General features: G+C 36.9%; 1 protein-coding gene across 1 annotated transcript in view; it reads right to left on the bottom strand.

The window, feature by feature from the left end:
* Positions 1–214: 214 nt before the first annotated feature.
* Positions 215–21,237, bottom strand: part of LOC150078529 (beta-scruin-like) — a 170,812-nt gene continuing 149,789 nt past the window's right edge. The window contains exons 5-6 of the mRNA XM_090384597.1: positions 910–1,130; positions 215–228 (exon numbers count right to left, since the gene is read on the bottom strand). Coding sequence (XP_090240723.1) covers positions 215–228; positions 910–1,130 — 235 coding nt within the window. The remainder of the gene's footprint in view (positions 229–909; positions 1,131–21,237) is intronic.

The following is a 21,237-nucleotide window of genomic DNA, read 5'->3' as shown; positions in this document are numbered from 1 at the left end:
AAATTTTTTTACCTTCTATGCAGGCAGTATTTCACAACTCTGTGATGTCTGCCATAACTTCTTGTTGGTAACAAGTAAAATTGAGACATCACAGAGATGTGAAATACTAACAAAATTAAACACCGTTCTACCACATTCCTTTAGCGTAGCACAACAGTATTTAATTATGTAAATCATCATAAAAATATAATAAAATTTAAATTTCTCTGAGGTCTCAGTTTTTCTTAACTAGAATTATAAATTTAAAAAATTTTATAAAAATTTATAATTACTTGAAATTAAGACAACCAAAACAACGAAATGTCAGACAACAAAAATTATGTCTGATGCAGAAGTTCTGTATCAGACTAATACTATCAAAATAAAAAAGTATTAGTTGGATGGCTTGTGCAGCAATTTCTCCCAAAGGAAGGAGATTCACTTTCTAAGCCTTTTCCAAGAAAGGTTCAAATAAGAGATAATCCTAGCCAGCTCAGCATCCCAACAATTGAATGTAACTCAACCATTTATATTCCTATGCATATCTCAGTGCCCATATCAAAAGAGTCAAATCCAACTGAATTTGTAAACAGTTGCACCACACAGAGGAATGAACCCTATATTTAAAATACACAAAAATTTGAGATAAAATAAAAGTAGTGCTAAGAGCAGGGCTCATACCTAAAATCATTCAAACCTCAAAATGCTGCAATATTCTTATCTTAATCAACTGAGACAAGATTAAAGGCATTTCATTTTCTTAATGAAATTTTTTTTAAATTTTTAAAATTCTTAAAATTTTCAGCCATGTAACAAAAATATTTAACAAAGTTTAGTGAAAATTTGTAAAAATATTCAAAATTTCTCAAATTCTACATGAATATATCTGTTGATAAATTAAACACTTAAAAATGCATATTTTACACTAACCTGCTTTGGCTAGTGCCATTGCATGCTTGGGTGTTGACAAGGAAATATGTTGCTCCCACTTTCCTATGTCTGTGCTAAGTACATAAACAACTCCTGTACTGGTCACATGGCCATCATCAGATAAAGTGTCTCTAACACCACCCCAAACCCATATTTCCCGCCTCAATGTAGTAGCACAACAGAATGCCCGACTCTCAGGTAAATGAGGTTTTCGAAACCAGCTGAGGGGAGGAAAAAATTTAATTTACAATGGAAATTTTAAAATATGAACTATACTGGACAGTTTTTAAGAAAGAAATCATCCCTGCCAAATTATGAGGTTTCCCAACATTAGATTTTTAATCTCTGAATTTCTCAATGGAAAGTCATATTACACTGAACAACAAATTTTAGGTCATATCTTCTTACGGATATGAAAGTAAGTTTATTTACTTTATTGGTTTTGGAGTGCTAAACATGGAAATAGTGCTTAAAATGGCAGATTGGTTCTGGTTTTTGAAAAAAAAATTTTATTTTATATTTATACAATGTAGTTTTTATTCATGTGGAAGTAAGACGTAGCTACGAACATACCTGTATCAAACACGGGTACTTTTCGCTTTTCACTTGCATTCAGCTTCAGGAGAATCCAATTTCACCATCCAACAATAATCAGCTAACAGGGTGGCACTCCATTTCCTTTTGTATCTTTGTTCCATCATTGTGATGCCTTGATGGAAGCATTCAAGCATGTTCATCGATGAAGGCACTACAGTTTGACAGGAAGAAATCCAGGTGCGAGTACAAGAAATGCACCTTCAATGACATGTTATACCCCAGTTTTTCATAATAAGTAATGCGAGCTTCCACAAGCTGCCTGTAGTTGCTCATTTTAAGAATTCCTAGAAAACCAGTCAAACCATTTTGAAAGGCCTTCCACACTGATTTCTTGCTATCACTAAGGGCACATTCGAACTGTTCATCTTTGAAAAGTTGCCTTATTTGTCGACCAATGAAATGCCTGCCTTAATCTTCTCTGTACTAAGCCTTGGGATTCACACACTAAATATGTGAATGCAAGACCGTTCACTTCCAAAGCCTACACAAAATTTTTCATGAGCCCCAGTTTGATGTGGAGTGGTGGAAGCAAAACATTATTTGGCTCTACCAGAGGTTCAAATACTACGTTCTTCATTCCAGCTGTTAATGATTTTTGTTGAGGCCAACTCCTCTTCTCATAGTGATATCCTTGGCACAACAATCCCACTCACAGAGAAAGCAACAATACTTAGTGTAATCCTTATGCAGTCCTAATAAAAATTGAGATTACCTTTAAATCACCACATATCTGCCCACTCATACTCCTGATGGTGTACACACCTAAGAGGATTTTCTCCATGTTTGCATGTTTCTTTTTTGTGTCGACAGAATACACAAGGGGTATTGAAGGCAGCATATTTCCAATGTGTAATAACACAGCCCTAAGGCTACTCTTAAAAGCATCCATAAATAGTTGCCATTCTTTGGGAATGTGCCCCATGTTCATTTCTACCATTCTACCATCAACATCCTTACAAACAGAGAGTTCACATTCTGTTTTATCATAATCTTCATTTCGAGTATGAAATGTTTTCACCTTCACAGAATGATCTAGAAGATTCCAGTGTTGTAGCCTAGAGACCAAAAGCTCTGCCTTATTCTTTGGCATTTTGAGATCCCTGATGAGGTAATTAAGTTCACTTTTTGCGACCTTATGTGGTTCAGAAAGATAAAGGTTCGGACAAAATGGTGGATCTCTTGATGTAGACAGTTGCTGTACTTCTTCACGAATATCAAGTTCATGTTCATCAGTGTCTTCATCTTCATCAGAGTGTACAGAAAAATGGTCGGGTGGTTTAGGAATAGGTAGAACTTGACTGAGACATTGGCCAAATTGTAGATGGTATATTTGGGTACATCACTGTCCACTTTTCCTTCATTGTCATCCCTTTTCTAATAGGAGGCACTATACAGAAGTAAGTCTGTGACATGATTTGTTAGTTCCTTCCATGTCAGGGGCATAAAACATCCCTTTTGATTTGTTCATGCTTTGAGTTTTGAGAACAGGTAGTGCAGCATATGTGTAGAGCCGCTCTTGTCCTGGTCGCCTACATTACACCCAAAGTGCACGAAGTATGTCTTTTTTATGGCTTGAGTTAAGGGATGCTTTCTTCAAGCTAACGTGATTTCTCTGCATACATAACAGAAGTCATCAGGACTATTCACACAATTATGAGGCATATTTAATCTTATACAACAAAAATACTGAGCAAAAAGTAGGAATCTCACAGAGAACGACTGTTAACATAAAACAAATCACCCAGTAACTAGCCATATTACAGGATTACTGCAACAAAATTGAAGATGCATGAGACAAAAACAACTTATCACATGATGCAGAGCGAGGCAACAGTTGCCGATCACATGATAAGAGCATGGTGGTACCGAAACCACAGTTTTGCCATGCAATTTACAAAGAGCCACAGTTGATAATGTAGAGTAACTAGCTAATACAAGACCCCGTCTGCAATTCAAAAACAAGAGCCAATTGACAAATTTTAATATGATTTTCATGTTTAGCAGCACAAAATTAGTCATGATTGGGTATTTTCGTTTTCGTAACGTTCCAAGTGTTGACCAGCGTTATCAAAAAATATAATGTAATATAAAGCATGCTTTAATTGAGCAGGAAAAGGAGGGGTGAAAAAATCAAAGAATTATATAGCTAGAAAAATAAGCAGCCTTTTTCAAAGTCAATATACTATTATTGTTATGACCACTATCAGCTAGGTACTTTCTGAAATTTCAATGATAAAAAATATACTTGAAACAAAAGAACTGAACTGGTGCAGGATTTCAAATACATTTATTACTAATATTCTAAAAATCATACATTTTGTGTATATTTTCTCCTCTTTTCTTCTTCTTCTGCAGTTTAATATTAAAAAAAACACAAAAGAGAGACTTACAATTTGTGTCAATTCGAATCCTTGGGTATGGTTAGTGTCATAATATTATTCAAATATGAAAAAGAAAGTTTTATTTTTAAAAGTCAGTGAAATACTATTTGACCATGAAAATTATAAGAAAACTATATTTTTAATATTTTAAAAAATATATATGAAAAACATTTTTATTTTATGCTACTCTTATTTTAGTTTAGTTTCCATGCCAATTCCTTCCAAAGTTTCTACTCATATATGCCAGGCAAGCTTCAACTTGAGACAACAATTAGCATTAGCAGTGGCACATGAAGCAAGAAATCAAGCTAATACAGCATCATCCAAAAAAAAAAAAAAAAAAAAATACCACTTCCCATTCACCTCTCCATCCACTCCAAAACTTTGTCTACTTCTTCCTTGAATTTATTTAATCTATCAACTTCTACAAAATCAGAGCAAATGTTGATGCAAACATTGACATCAGAAGAGTTTTGAAACAGTAGTCCAGCCAAGGAAAAGAAGAAAAGAAATCTAGCAGGTCATCCCATTTTGCATTCTTGTAATGCTAAACAATACGAGGTTCGAAACAGCCATGACATAAAGGTTCCATTGGAGAAGAGACAATCACCAAGTTGTGATCTGAGGTACCTAAAGGAACACTCACTTCGACAGTGTACTTAGAAGGGTTGTTTGTGAGAAAAAGATCAAGCGTGTTGGCTGTATGGTTAGGGTTATCCAGTATTCTTGTAGATAAATGTACAATCTGTGCAAGGTCATTAGAAATTGCAAAAGCCTTAGCATCTCGACCAGCTGGGTCGGTGTGACTTGAAAACGGAAGCCAGCAGGAGTTGTAAACATTAAAATCACCAAGAAAAATTACCTGACTGTTAGGAAAGTTGGACTGGAGAAAGTCAAGTTGCAAAGAGAGGAAGTCAAACAGCTCCAAGTGATTAGTGGAGCTGCAACAACAGTAGAGACAGCAGATGAATTTGACAAAATGAGGTAGAGAGATTTTAAGCCAGAGAAGATCGAAGAGAGGAGATTTCAAATTACTAAGTCTCTGACAGGGAATATCGGAACAGACATATGCACAAGTACCACCTTTGAGGCAAAAGGAATCAAACAGCAAATAATTTGGGCAACTGAGATGAGCAGTGTTTGAACCAACCGACAACTAACATTCTGTCAGAAAAAGTACATGAGGTTTGGCAGACTGCAAGTGGAAATAAACATCATTGAGAATAGAATTGAGACAACGACATTTGTGAAATGAACTAGGAAGTGTTTGGGAGGTTTAGATCTTTTCGCAGATAAGCTTACTCTATTAGTTTGACAATTCATGGTGTATTCATGGTGTATTCATTTATGTATTCATTCATAAAATAGTAAGAAAAAGTGGGGGGGTGGGACATGCTGTATGAAGTAATGAAATTTTTGGATATGGCGTACACATGGTAAGAAATACCCAGATCCTTGACATAATGTGGCCTCAACAATGCCCCCCCCCCTGCATACACACTACTCAGACTCTCTCCAGTCACTATATGGCAGAGTAGAGGTAGCAAGATTATACACTGGCTGATCTGGAAACCTCCTAAAGAGTTACCAATAGGTTTGGTCCGGTGTACTAACTAGCGGCGGGCCTGCAAACATAATTTTAGAGCTGTACCCTTGAAATGTAAGGAAGATTGGATCTCGCCATGATGTCCATCATAACCTCAAAAGTCATCAGTCATACTGCATGATGTTGACTGCAGGAGTTGACCAGAACTTAGCTCTGGAGACTAACCATGGATTCTGACTACAGTGGCCTCAGAGTTTTTTTAGGTTCTATACAGTGGGACAACCTGATGATGTTGCCAACAGAAAATTCTAAATGGGAAGCAATCTTGGAAACCACTAGGCTTTTTGTTCCAACTAAGAAAAGTGCTCTACGTTCAGGGCCAAATGGATGTCAGATGAGCTATTGAGACTCGTGACAGAGAAGAAAAATGTATGGGATGCACATAAATTGTCAGGTGACACAGAATCCTATGGTAGATACAAGTTAGTCTGTAATCAAGTAACAAAGAGGTTTATGCAAGCGAAGGCAGATCATGAAAAATCTTTGGCAAAGGATGCAAAGACGTCTTTACTTATATAAACTCTAAAAGGAAGGGAATGAATCAGATTGGTCCACTTTATATCAATGGTTTGATGGTAGATGATATTTCTCAGATAACTGCCGAACTAAATGAGTATTTTGCATGTACATTCACACATGAAGAGTTATTCAAGGAAGGGACAGTCAGATGTTTATCAAACTCTAACAGGGTGTTAAATGATTTTGTAATAACTGAGAGCAAAGTGGAGGAGAAATTAAACTAACAGGTCTATAATTACTTGTGGCACCTGGGGTGGATGGGATCTATCCAGTTATATTAAAGGAAAGAAGCAAAGGAAAGGCAGCAGCAAAGGAAAGAAGCAATTATGAGAGCTTCCTTGGACTCATCTCCCCTGGCCTTTTGATTGTAATGATGTGCAAATGTGACCCAAATTCCCAAAGGAAATCAAACAGTGACACAAGTAATTACAGACCTCTTAGTTTAATTTCTGTTCTGGAGAAATTAATGGAGGCACTGGTTAAAGAAGCATTGCAGGATAATTTCGACCAGACTGCAGCAATAATTCAGACACAGCATAGGTTTGTCAAGGGGAAGTCTTGTCTGACCAATTTGATTGGATACTATGATGTGGTCACAAAGAAACTGGATGCAAAAAATAATTTTTGATATCATATACTTGGATTTCAGGAAAGCTTTTGACATTGTTGTGCAAGGAAGATTACTGCAAAAATTGGAGCAGTATGGTATTAAGGGTAAGTTGCTACAATGGATAAAAAAAATGGTTGAGTGGGAGAAGACAGAGAGTGGTGGTCAATGGGTAGTACTGCTCTACAGGGACTAATGTTATTAGTCGTGTCCCTCAGTATTCAGTTGGGCCCATTGTTTTGTTTATTTATCAAGGATATTGATGAAGATATACCAAGCTTAATGTCAAAGTTTGCAGATAATACAAGAGTTGGCAGGGTTGTTAATAACAATAATGGCAGTATACTGATGCAACAGGATCTGGAAAAGTTGGGTAGATGATGGGCTGAGAAGTGGCAACTGAAGTTTAGCATTGATAAATGCAAAGTACTGCATATGGGTAGCAGTAACCCCCAGAGAAATGTACCAACTGTGTGGTGTACCAACATTACACTCGGGGTAATGGAGAATGAAAGAGATCTTGGGGTAATTGTGCAGTCAGATACAAAGTTTTCTGAGCAGTACAGAGAGGCTGCCTGAGTAGGTCATAGGGCCTTGTCAATAATTTTCAGGAATTTTGCAAGAAGGGATAAGGAGATGATTATCCCCTTGTATAAGGCAACGGTCAGGCTACACCTTGAGTACTGAGTACAGGTCTGGAAGCCTCATTTTAGGAAGGATGTAGAGTTGCTAGAATGAGTACAGAGTAGGGCAAGAAGATTTATGAAGGGAACAAAGGGGTGCTCTTATGAAGAAAGGCTTAAGTTCTGCAAATTGCAGCTTCTGGAGACTCATCACCTGTGAGGCAATCTGATTGAGGTGTATAAGGCCTTGAACGGATTGAGCAGGCTTAATGCTGATGGGATTCTTCCTCTTGCCCAGATTACAAAGCTGAGGTGGGTATAAACTGAAATTGAGAAGAAACAGTTGTCGAATAGATGTGTGGAAGTTTGCCTTTAGCCAGTGGGTAGTTGACTGTTGGAACAAACTTCCATCTGTTGTTGTGGAAGTTGATAACTTAAATAAATTCAAGGCAGAACTAAACAAACATTTGGAATGAATGGATCAGTGAAATGGGAAGGGTTTTTTATTTTTATAACTGATGCTGTATAAGCTTGCTTTCTTGCATCATGTGCCTCTACTAATGCTAATGCTCAGTTTTTTTTTTTTTTTTTTTTTGGATTGGTATCCTAAAAGGGGGCCCTGGAAGAGCTTAGCGCTTCGGGTCCCGAGAAATGCAAGTATGGCTCTGAGCTCATAATGTATTATGCCTTGTGCATTTATTGTATTTAGTAATTATATCTATGTACACCTTTTGGCATCTCTCATATTGTGGAGTTATACTTCACAACTGGGAAGTATGGGGGCCCTGCAAGAGCTTAGCGCTTCGGGCCCCGAGAAATGCAAGTATGGCTCTGAGCTCATAATGTATTATGCCTTGTGCTTTTATTGTAATTAGTAATTATTATTATGTACACCTCTTGGCATCTCTCATATTGTGGAGTTATACTTCATAGCTGGGTTGGCATGACTGCAACACCGCACACCCACTGACGATAGGCCAATAAGCCTTGAAATGCTGCCATCTAGATGGTGGTATCTGCTGAGAATAAGTAACAATAGTCTTCTCCATTAGTGAAGCATTAATTATTCAAGGTACTGCAATAAATGATAACTCACTGTGAAGGTAGTCACAATATGAAATACAATTAAATCGATGTTGTTTATACTACGATGTATTTCACTATTATGAACAAAGAATGGTATATTTTCACTGAAGTCCTATAATGAATTCCATATTAATAGAATACCAAATCTATATAACTTTATTTCCTTCATTCGTGTTCAGTAGAAAGAACATTTCTCTTTGTGACTAGAAATATGATAATTTCAACTTTTTGTTTCCACATATCGATCTGAGTTGCCTGTGGTGCCACACTCTAAGAAGTCCACAAGCAAGACCCCATCTTAGTTCCAAAACATTGTCGCCAAAACTTTACCAACAGAAGGCTGTCGTTTGAATCTCTACATCTTGTGTGGTGAATTTTGATTGTGCCACTCCATCGACTATATCTTCATTTCAGGGTCATAAGGGTGGACCTAGGTTTCGTTACCTTTGAGTATGCATGAAAGAAAAACCTCTCCTTCACTCTCAAAGCGCTGGAGAAGTTACAATGACTTTCCAGGCTTCTTTGTGCTCGTGTGTTAGCATATTCGGGACCCACCAGGCACAAACCTTGTTGTAGTCTAGTTACTTTATGATGGCTATCACAGCAGGTTTCCCTACACCTACTGCATCACACAATTCGCATGTTGTGATGTGGCAGTCCTCTTTGATCAAGCAAGTCAATCTGGCTCTTGTTGTCTATTGTCACTGGCCGGCCGCTTTGGGACTTGTCAACAATGTCACTTTCCCCACTCTTTAAACTGTCATACCCAACATCTAACTGTACTCACATCTACAGTATTGTCATGAAGATTTCTGAGATACACATGGATACTGATTTTCAAAAATCAAATTGCACATTTGATTTTTGAAATAATTTCACATGAATATTCGGCAACTAAATAAAAATAAGTACAAATTAATATTTAAAACAATTTTATATACCAAGTTTTCAATTCTGAGAATTTTCAAAATTTCAGGAAGAAACTCAGTCTACAGAGCTGGCTGCTTGTGGAAAACTCTGGATAGAGTCCAAAAATGTCCAGGAGATGTATCTGAACCTTGACATGTGGCTCAGTTTCGAAAAGTTTGTGTTACTCTCATTGTGGACGTTGGTCTTACAATTCCACTGTGCTTTAGTGAGTGGATATGTTTTCCACCTCTTTCAAAAGGGGGTTCTTTTAAGTGAACACATTAGGAGAGGATCCTTTTAAGTGAACAACACAATAGGAATGTTTGGTGTTTTTGTCTCTTGGGTAATTCTGATGGCTGTGAGATCAGCTGCAACATCAGCAAATCTAGTGTTGGAAGCCGAGCACTTTTAAATCGAGTCTTACAATGCCAATGTGCTTTAGTGAGTGGATATGTTTTCCACCTCTTTCAAAAGGGGGTTCTTTTAAGTGAACACAATAGGAATGTTTGGTGTTTTGTCTCTTGGGTAATTCTGATGGCTGTGAGATCAGCTGCAACATCAGCAAATCTAGTGTTGGAAGCCGAGCACTTTTAAATCGAGATACCTCAGATGTGGTATCAAGACGGTTCTCAAAATTACTAATGAAATGGAAGTTGATCTTTCTTTCCTGCTGTATAACAATTTAATATATTTTTTTGAGTTTCCACTTGTTACAGTTTTCATTTCATTCTGTGATTTTGCTTTTCTATTTGTACAATAACTCACCCCTAAGGGTATTAATACTGTTATCAATGGTCCTTATTCCCATTTGTGGTGGCCTGCAATAAACCTAATTCTTATGAAAAGTTTGCTACACCCAACAGGTGTAAAATTTCCTTTTAATTTCTGGGAAAACTTTATGGTTCTTTTTTTAATTATGCTTGGAGTTTACCAATACTTCATCTTTTCTAGTATGTTTTTTTTTTAGTTTCTAATAAAAAAAAAAAAAAATCAGTATTTTTTTTTAAAAATCTAGTTGTTTTTTTTTTTTTTTTTTCAGCCTTTTATTTTCATAAACACAAAAAAAATCCAATCTGATGAAAATTAAAAGAAAAAAAAAACCATTGTGGACATAAAATATTAATATAAAACTGTTAGTTTTATATTTATATTTTATGGTTACTAAGTTATATTACATTATAGTTGCTAAGAGGTTACTAAGGGTGAAAACTGGATATACACTAATGTTATGAGTATAGAAAATGAGTGGGAAAAAGAACTGAACCTTGGGGAACACCAGCATTAGTGGAGAAGTTAGAAGGCAGAGAGCTGTCTACCATCACCTATAGGGGGGGGGGGGGTGTCAGAGAGAAAATTTAATACCCAATTACAAAAAACAGCTCATGGGGTTTGGTCAATAATATACAGAAATTTTGCAAGCAGTTGTAAGGAAGTGATTATCCTGCTGTATACAGCACCAGTTAGGCCACATCTTCAGTAGAGAGAATCTTTACTGCAACAACAACAATAATAATATGAAGAAAATACAGTTTATGTTGCAACCTACTCATTATGGCCACAGGCCAGGGTTTATATGTTAAAATAGCTGGAAGAGTCATTTTTAGGAAGGAAAAAAGTCAGATAGAATGAGAATAGAGAAGCAAAATGAGGGGAACAAAAGGGCACGCTTACTAAGAAAAACTTCTTTTCTGCAGTGTAGCATCTTGAAACTAGACACTTGTAATAAGATCTGATCAAGCTGTTTTTGACTTTAATTGAATTAAATCAGCTAAATGCTGGTGGCATGCTTATTCTTCTTTGGACAACAAATATCAGGAGCCAGAAATTTAAAATTGAAGAAAAGATGATTGCATGACAGATGTGTGTAAATTTTCTTTCCGAAAGAAGAAATTGTTTGAAACAACTCCCGTCTGGCGTCATGGAAGTGGTTAGTTTCTTAAAAAAAGTTTAGGAAGCACTAGACAAATTATTAGACAGGATGGACAATTGATGTGGGAAGGGTGTTTCTTTTTTTTTCTTCTTCTTTTTTTTTTTTTTTTATTGCTTATGCATTACAACAAGCTTGCTTCTCTGCATGATTTTGCCACTACTAATACAAAGATGAAATAATGGTTAAATAATAGATAACTATTTGATGATGAACGACATTGAACGACATTGCCTATCGGATGATTTGAACGACATTTGAACGACATTGCCTATCGGATGATTCCGTGTCAAGTGGCCTGATTTTGAAGATGGTCCCTGCTCGACCATCTTCAATTTTGTCGGAACTTGGTGTAGATGTTTAAACAGGTTTCCAAAGAAGATGTGCAAAATTCAGTTCAAAACATAGTATGTTGGAGGCACCAGCACCTTTTTTGTAGAGGTCACTTGTGTTATGCAGAGCAAATCACAAAACATTTTCAAAGTTTTAAGTGTTACTGTTGCACAACACTAAGAGGTAGTGCTCTGAAACTTGGTACACCTGGTTAACTTTTGGCACAGAATGCAAAGCTTTTGGTGTCCAGGCTCAAAAACCTTCACATTTTTTACAATGCGGTCTACAACTGGAACAAAAAATCTGTCGTGGAAAATTTAAGCAAGACTTTTGAAAGACATAACTTTGGCACTCCAATTAACATCTGCATGAATTCAGCCTAATCAAATATCAGCTCTTATATTTATTTGCTGGCTGAGATATTTTCCTTCAAAGAAAGACTCAAAATTTGACCTATCTTTAGATGCAAATATCTTAATGTGGGACACCTTCAATTCTCTCGTTTTTGCCACCATTGGAAAGAGCAGGTTTTAAGCAAAAAGAATTATGGTTTTTTTCAGTTTTGTGTCTTCCTACTTAAGGCCTAAAAAATGGCCTTAAACATTTTATATTTTCCACATAACATTTGCATACTTATTTGATGGTGAAGTTTCACATCTCAATAAGGACAGAACTGTGGCATTTACAAGAGTGAAATTTTCTGCAATTGCTTTACCCTTTTTTTTTTTTTAAGGAGAAAGGATTTATTGCCAATGCACAAAAATATCTGTATTTTTTACAATGGGGGGGGGGGGGGTAAAATAGCAAGAAAAGAAACTGCATGGGTTTCTTTAGTGCAAGTTCCCAAGCCTGAAAACTGGTCTTTATTCAGGATTCCAAGCATAAAGATGATGTTCTATTGGTTTCTAAGCATGAAAGAAGTTATAACAGCAATAAACTTTATTTAAAACATAATACAATTTGAAATAAGCAAAAACTGAAGATATTGAATCACTGCTTCGTTATGGACTGGAAATTTTCATTGATAGTTGATATTACTACTTCAGGCAAGCTATACCGTTGTGCCATTTTTGTTGTTTTTGGAGCTGGAAGATTGGCTAGCAGGCCAGTGAAATGAGCAAGCTACTCCCTGAGGATGCATGAAACTTACCAATACATCATGTTCTTCGAATGAAATTTCATAAATATTTCCAATCCACCAATTACTGTCATAAATACAGACAATGTATTAGCGAGATTGTAAATTAACAGTTGGCACATATTTAATATTGGTTTCACTAGTCGGATCTACATGAGCTACACATGTTGATGGTGTGTCATTTGATACTCTGCAAACACGAATCTGTCTTGCATCAATAGGAATGAAGTGATGATTTTCTCTTGTTATGGCAATGGTATGACCATCTATGAATCTTTTCTCTTGAAAAGGCCTTACCTGCTCAATTTCCTCATTAGAAACAAAACAGAATTTTATTCCAGTAACATGCTTGTCACAAAATCAAAATATGTTTCTTAGTGTCAGGATTTTGTTTTCAATTGGGTGTTGGAGACTTTCACATGCTGCCAATCATTTTATTGTTCCACCAATTCTATCACATGGTGACTTACCATGGCTAGTGCCAAAGAAATTCCATTCAGCACTGATATCAAAATCCTTCTGATAATGACACAAGTTAATAAAATTCTTTAAATTCTTGTATTGAGCTGCAGAACTATCACTGAAGTAGTAAATGTGCCTGATTTCTGTCATGAAACTTTTCAAATATTCAATTAAGTTGGTTAGAAAAATGTGCAACTAACTGTGTCACGTCGAAGGCAGTCACTGATTATGCAAAAACTTATATTCTGAAGTTCAACATCCTTGTAAAAAATGAAAAGGGGATGCAATGTAGCTTGGATATTCTCAGTTGAATCCTTGAACAGCATCTTGCACAACGAATGAATATTTTCTGCAAAATCCATCAAGATGACCAATTCTCCTGACAATAGGCTTTCCTTTATTGACTTCAAATAGTAGCTTTGATGTTTAGCAATGTAGTGAGGACAGGAAAGGTTAAATATCTTTGTACTGAACTCTTCGATAAAATCTGTTGTTAATTGCATTGTGTCCAGTGAATCTCTCAGTGTGTATCTATTCAATAATATCTTCTGCTTCATTGTTTATAGGCGGCTTAGAGGGGAACTGATATCCTGTGTGTTATCAGACACTCAGTCTAAAACACTGATGGATCCAATATCTTTCTATTACAGAAGATTTAGGAGAAGTCCGGTTGGCCTGCCTCCCTAAAATCCACTCATACACACCTTCTCGATGGTAAACCCTGTTATGTCACTTAGGTGGCAACGAACGTGTAGAGTGGTTCTCTTCAAGATGCCCGGTCAGTGTGAAGAGGAGACCAAACCCTCCAGCATATGACAGCACGACAAAACAAATGGCCCTCAGTCCCCAGCGGCTTTCATTTCCCCTCTTACGGCAGCGAGAGGATCAGAGTGGAAGCAGAGGGTGCTAAGAATCTCTGGGTACAACCAGGCTGCCATGCACGGAAACTGAACTTGGCCTCTTACAACGTAAGATCACTCATCAGTGAAGACAGGATATTAGAGCTGGAAAAGGAATTAGAAAATGTAAATTGGAATATCATCGGTTTGGCTGAAACAAGAAGAAGAAATGATTCACTTATAAGTTTATCAAGTGGAAATCTGCTGAACACAAATGGAAACAGTGAAAGGAGTGAAGGTTGAGTTGGGTTTCTGGTCCATAAAGATTTAAAAAACAACATTTTGGAATTCAAAAGTACATCACCAAGTGTGTCAAGACTAATACTCAAGATTTCTAAGAGGTACAAGATAAAGGTTATAATGATTTATGCACCAACATTGAGCCATGATGATGAAGAGGTTGAAGAAATATACACCGAAATTGAGAGTCTTCTAGATGAGCAGAAAACCAACTACACTATTATTATGGGGGACTTCAATGCTAAGGTTGGAAAAAGACAAAACAGCGCAGAAAGGGGAACTATAGGAAATTTTGGAATTGGTGAAAGAAATAAAAGAGGTGAAAGACTTGTGGAATTTGCAGAATCTCAAGGATTATCAGTAATGAACACTTTTTTCAAGAAAAGGGTGAACAGAAAGTGGACATGGAAGAGTCCAAATTGATTAACAACTAATGATATCGACTTCATCCTCACTAACAGAAGATATATTGTGAATGATGTTACCATCCTGAATAAGGTAAATGTTGGAAGTGATCACAGAATGGTAAGATGTACACTTGATATAGATGTAGGAAAGGAAAAAAACTGACTCAAAGGCCTTTGAGATAACAGAAGAGGAGAAAAAGCAGTATGTACTGGAACTTAAGAACAAGTTTGAGCTTCTGCAGACTGCTCAGGACCAAGATATCAACGAGGAATATTACAACATTCTGAAAGTGATAAAGCCCAAGAAACTTATATGGAAAAAGAAATCCAAAGAAGAAGAAATTAGTCAAGAAACACTTGTCATGATGAATCGAAGACGACAAATGAAGAGCAAGAAAAACACTGACAGGGAGAAAATTGAGTATACTGAGTTATGCAAAGCCATCAGAAAGAGACTCAGAGAGGACATAAGAAGATTTAACACAAGAAAAGTAGAACAAGCATTAAGGGAAAACAAAGGATTTAAATCAGCAGCCATGAGCAGTAATACAGAAAGACAAATGATACCGAAACTGAAGAATAGCGATGGTGTACTTATAAACAGCAGAGAAGGCATAATTCAAATAGCAGAAGACTACTATAGAGAATTATACAAGGAGAGCGGGAACGATGCCAGCAGTGGAGAAGATGGATTGCAAAGTAGCAACACATACGATATATCCGATATTCTTCCTGATGAGGTAGAACATACATTGAAGAAAATGAAGAATCAGAAAGTCCCGGGGGGAAGATGAAGTTACTGTAGAGTTGTTAAAATTGGGAGGAAGAGATATAAAACAAAAACTAGCAAGGCTCTACACAAAGTGCATTAGAAAAGGTGTGACGCCTAAGCAGTGGAATAATGCAATCATAGTTTTGCTGCATAAGAAAGGAGATAAATCAGAAATTGGAAATTATAGACTAATTAGCTTGTTATTCCATATATACAAGTTGTTCACAAGGGTCATTACTAACAGATTAGAAAGAATACTTGATGAGAATCAACTGAAAGAGCAAGCTGGCTTTAGGACAGGATTCTCAACTATGGATCACCTTCACGTAATATCACAGCTAATGGAGAAAGCAAATGAATATAAAACACCATTATGCCTGATATTTGTGGATTATGAAAAGGCATTTGACTCCATACAGCATAAGGCAATGTTTCGGGCACTGGAAAGACAAGGCATAGATACCCCACATATTATGATTTTGAAGAAAATATATGAGAATGCTACCTTCTTTATTAGACTAGACAAAGATAGTAGGAAATTTAAAATCGAGAAAAGAGTTCAACAAGGAGACGCACTATCTCCGAAGCTGTTTACTGCTGCCCTTGAGGAAGCTTTCAAAAGATTAGACTGGTCGCAGAAAGGAGTCAATGTGAACAGAGAGTACCTAAATCATTTACGATTTACAGATGACATTGTGGGCATAAGCCACGATCCCAAAGAATTAGAGGAAAATCTTAATCAGTTATGCAGAGTTAGATGAATATGGCTAAAACAAAAGTAATGATGAACAAGTATACGACAGAAAGGAAAATTATGATTGAAGGAGCAGTAATTGAAAAGGTGGAGTCATATACTTGTCTGGGACAAGTTATTAGTTGTAATAATGATAAATGGCTGGAAGTCAAGAGAAAAATAAATTTTGGATGGATAGCATTCAGGAAATATAGTCACATACTGAAGAGCAATATCCCAGTTTGTCTGAAATGTAAAATAATGAACCAATGTATACTATCCACCATGACTTATGGAAGTGAAACTTGGGCACTCACCAAAAGAATGGAAGAGAAGCTGAGAACTACACAGCGAAGAATGAAAGAGAAGCTGAGAACTAAACAGCGAAGAATGGAACGAATTATATTGGGAATCAGACTGTTAGATAAGAAGAGAAACACGTGGATTAGGCAGCAAACTCAAATAAAGGACATTCTTATCAAAACTAAACAACTAAAATGGTCTTGGGCAGGACACATAGCTCGAAGACATGATGACAGATGGACTAAGAAAATAACAGAATGGTACCCAAGAGGAGCTAGAAGAAAACCTGGAATACAAAGGCGGAGATGGATAGATGAAATTCATGAGTTTATGGGTAGTAAATGGATGGCCAGTGCTCAAAACAGAAGGAACTGGAAAGTTGCTGGTGAGGCCTTCATCCTGCAGTGGATTGAAAATGGCTGATGATGATGGTAGCTTTGATGTTTAGCAATGCAGTGATGACAGGAAAGGTTAAATCTCTTTGTACTCAGCTCTTCAATAAAATCTGTTGTTAATTGCTTTGTGTCCAGTGAATCTCTGTCAGTGTGTATCCATTCAATAATATCTTCTGCTTCATTGTTTTCAAAAATATTCTCTAGAAACATTTTTTCAATTCATCTATTCCTGGACATTTTTCACACCGATGAAGCATACAATCTTTTGACTCCAAATCACAGGCTGTTTTACCAATCAGAACCTTGTAATCACATTCAACAGGACTTGCTGCTAGCATTAACTTGACATTCTGGTGGATTTTGCATACACATACAGAATGTGTTCCTGGTGCACCAACTGTGACACACACCACTTGGGTCAAAGTTCACAAAATTTAGAAAATCCAATGTCAGATCCATTTCTATCTCGATAAGTTATAAACATTTCCTTCAAGTTGCTAAGTAGCAGTCACTTTTGCACTTGCATTTTTATTCCATCTGCATTTCTAATGGAAATTTAATCTTTCTTTCCAGGGCATATCCGACTAAACTCATCATCTTCAAAAAATTTCATCACCTTTTGCCACTTGCTTAGAAAGGTTTTTTCCTTGTTTTTATCCAGGTATGGCCATGATTCCTTCTTCTGCTTTAAATTTTCTAGCTTTCTTGACCATTCTTTCTGAGACACTAAACTCTTCCATTGTTTTCTTTATGGACCAACTAACTGGAGCTAGTGTTAATATTTGAAGTTTTTCTGAATGACTTGATACTATCAACTTTTCTTTCAATTCTTTCAGCAGCTCATTGTAATCTAAGCAATTTCCACACTGATGACTTGCACTTGGCTCCATGATGTCATTTGGATCCAAGCCATCAAATACATGCAATTTTGCTGCCATTATATCTTATACTTGACTTGCCTTCCTTTTGGCATAGCCTTGTGAGTCTCTCTTAGCCATTCGCTGAAATTTCAGAGAATAAATACCAACAGCCATCAAACTTGTGTTCAAGCTTTCAGTCACATGCATTTTGTCATCATGGTCTGAACCAATGACGTTGGTGTTCCTGTTGCTGCTTTTTGGCTGTTAGACTCTTTTCGGCATGATGGGCACAGCTTCTGGCCTGGTTTTATATCTACCTTTGTGAGGTCTTTCAGGTAGTCTGGCACTGACGAATCAATTGGTTGTAAACTTTTTTTCACATATGATTTTTCTTCTTTAAGGATTGCAACATGAATGCTCCAAAAATTCAAATTTTGTGAAAAGCAAAGCTTCATGATGTAGGCAAATTGTGTCTTCTTCACCCAGGTTTAACCCACAATATCGATCTATCAGCTGTTGTTCTTCAAATTCTTTAAATAATTTAACCCAGTTTTACGTGTTTAGGATAGTACATGACATTTAAAATTATCCATATGACTGATGGTGCATGATTCCAGCTTATGTCCAGCAAAATCTTCTGATTTCATGGATTTCGTGCTGACCAATGAAAACTTAATTAACTTTATTGCAGTCAAACAATAAAAAATAGAGGAACAAAAACAGAAAAGAGTTCTTTACCTATTTAAACTCAAGAAGGAAAGGGATGAATCAGATTGGTCCACTGGATGTTGATGGTTCAACAGTTGAGGATCCTGCTCAGGTGGCTAACAATCTAAACAAGTATTTTGCATCTACATTCACATATGAGGAGTTATTCAGGAAGGGGAATGTCATAGGTGAAGTAAACATTGGCAGTGAGCTAGATGATTTTCTAATAAATGAGAGGAAAGTGGAGGAGAAATTGTTGAGGATAAACATAAAAAAGGCACCCGGTGTGGATGGGATCAATCCGGTTATATTAAAGGAGGCAGCAAAGGAAGTAAGCAAACCCCTAGCCATAATTATGAGAGCTTCTTTGGACTCAGGGGAGGTACCCATAGACCGGAGATGTGCAAATGTAACCCCAATTCACAAAGGAGGATCAAAGGCTGACACAAGTAATTATAGACCTGTTAGATTAACTTCGGTTCCAGGAAAATTAATGGAGGCGCTGGTTAACAAAGCACTGCAGGATCATCTAGACAAGAATTCGGTAATAGCTCAGACACAGCATGGTTTTGTTAAGGGCAGGTCTTGTCTGACCAATTTGACTGGATACTATGATGTAGTCACAAAAGAACTGGATGCAGGGAATAACTTTGATATTATATATTTGGATCTTAAAAAGACTTTTGATACTGTTGCGCATGGAAGACTGCTGCACAAATTGGAGCAGTGTGGCATTGGAGGCAGATTGCTGCTATGCATAAAGGGATGGTTCAGTGGCAGAAGACAGAGAGTGGTAATCAATGGACACTGCTCAACGTGGACTAATGTTATTAGTGGAGTTCCTCAGGGTTCGGTTTTGGGTCCATTGTTGTTTTCTGTATTTATAAATGATATTCATGATGGTATATCAAGCTTAATGTCCAAGTTTGCAGACGATACAAAGGTTGGCAGGGTTGTTAAGGACACTACTGATGCTATGCTGCTGCAACAGGATCTGGAAAGGTTGACCAGATGGGCTGAGAGGTGGCAAATGAAGTATGCAGTACTTTACATTAATATGCAGTACTGCATATGGGAAACAGTAACCCAGATCAACATATCAACTCTGTGGTACTACGCTGACAGTGGTAGAGAATGAAAAGGACCTGGGGGTAATTGTGCAGGCAGATATGAAGTTCTCTGAGCAGTGCAGACGAGCTGCAAGAGTAGCTCATAGTGTCTTGTCAATGATATACAGGAATTTTTCTAGCAGGGATAGGGATGTGATTTTTCCCTTGTATAAGGCATTGGTTCAGGCCACACCTTGAGTACTGTATACAGGTCTGGAGGCCTCATTTCAAGAAGGATGTAGAGCTGCTGGAACGAGTACAGAGAAAGGCAACAAGATTAGTGAATGGAACAAAGGGTTGCTCTTACAAAGAAAGGCTTAAGTTTTGCAAATTGCAGAGTCTGGAGACTAGGCATCGGCGAGGTGATCTGATAGAGGTGTATAAGGCTTTGAATAAGGCTTGAGCTTGCTCAATGCCGACGGGATTCTTCCTCTTGCTCAGAATAATCACCTGAGAGGGCATAAATTAAAATTGAGGAAGGACGGATGTCGGATAGATGTGCGGAAATTTGCCTTTAGATAGCGGGCAGTTGGTTTGTGGAACAGACTTCCATCACTTGTTGTTGAAGTTGATAGCCTAAACAAATTTAAGGCTCAGCTGGACAGGCATTTCGAACGAACGGAGGGGTGAAATGGGAGTAGTGGTTGTGTGTTTTTTTTTTTTTTTTTTTGGCTGATGCTGAATAAGCTTGCTTTCTTGCATCATATGCCTCTACTAATGCTAATGCTAAAATAAACAAACTGTTCCTCATGAAGATAAAACACATTAATAGCAGCATGGTTCAAATATCAGCTATTTATACTTTTTTTTGTATGACTGTAGACTATTCCAGAGTTCTAGAATGTTGATCAGGTTTTTTTTTGGAATTCAAGAATATTCAAGAATGTTCTAGAATTCTGGAATTCTATAATATTCTATAATTATTGGGTATTCTTCTAGAATATTCCAGAATTCTAGAATATACTCTATTTCTAAATTATTCTAAAAATTATACAGGATTAAGGAAGTGTTCTACAACAAAAAAGAACTCACAAATAACAATACAGCACATAAAACTAGTGATGCACGGCAAAAGAGAAATTATGCCGTTCATAGTGACAGGTCCAACCAAAGCTGGCGCAACTTGGTGTTATTCAGTTTCTTATATTACTTGATGTTTAGGCTTAATTTTAAGGCTTTATGTGCAACGAACCAAAACAGATAAACCATGATCCTTGTAGCTGAAAATCTGCTCTTTACAGTGGTAGCAAAAAAAGAGAATTTAAGGTGTCCCACATTAAGATATTTGCCCCTTAAGATAGATCAAATTTGACTTTCAAATTTTGAGTCAATCTTTGAAGTAAAATATCTCAGCCAGAAAACAAGTATAAGAGCGGATATTTTGTTAGGCTGAATTCATGCAGTTGGTAAGTGGAGTGTCCAAAGAAGAAGGTACCAAAGGTTTCTATTTGCACTGCAGGATCATTTAGACAAGACTTCAGTTATAGCTCGGACACAGCATGGCTTTGTTAAGGGGAAGTCTTGCCTGACCAATTTGATTGGATACTATGATGCAGTCACAAAAGAACTGGATGCAGGGAATAGCTTTGATATTATATACTTGGATCTTAGAAAGGCTTTTGATACTGTTGCACATGGAAGACTGCTACACAAATTGGAGCAGTGTGACATTGGAGGCAAATTGCTGCTATGGATAAAGGGGTGGTTGAGGGGG

The sequence above is a fragment of the Mastigoproctus giganteus genome, chromosome 11 (genome assembly GCF_048544385.1).
Source record: "Mastigoproctus giganteus isolate SK-2022 chromosome 11, ASM4854438v1, whole genome shotgun sequence".
Taxonomy (NCBI): domain Eukaryota; kingdom Metazoa; phylum Arthropoda; class Arachnida; order Uropygi; family Thelyphonidae; genus Mastigoproctus; species Mastigoproctus giganteus.
The sequence above is the reverse complement of the archived record's forward strand: the minus strand, read 5'-3'. Positions and strand labels throughout refer to the sequence as shown.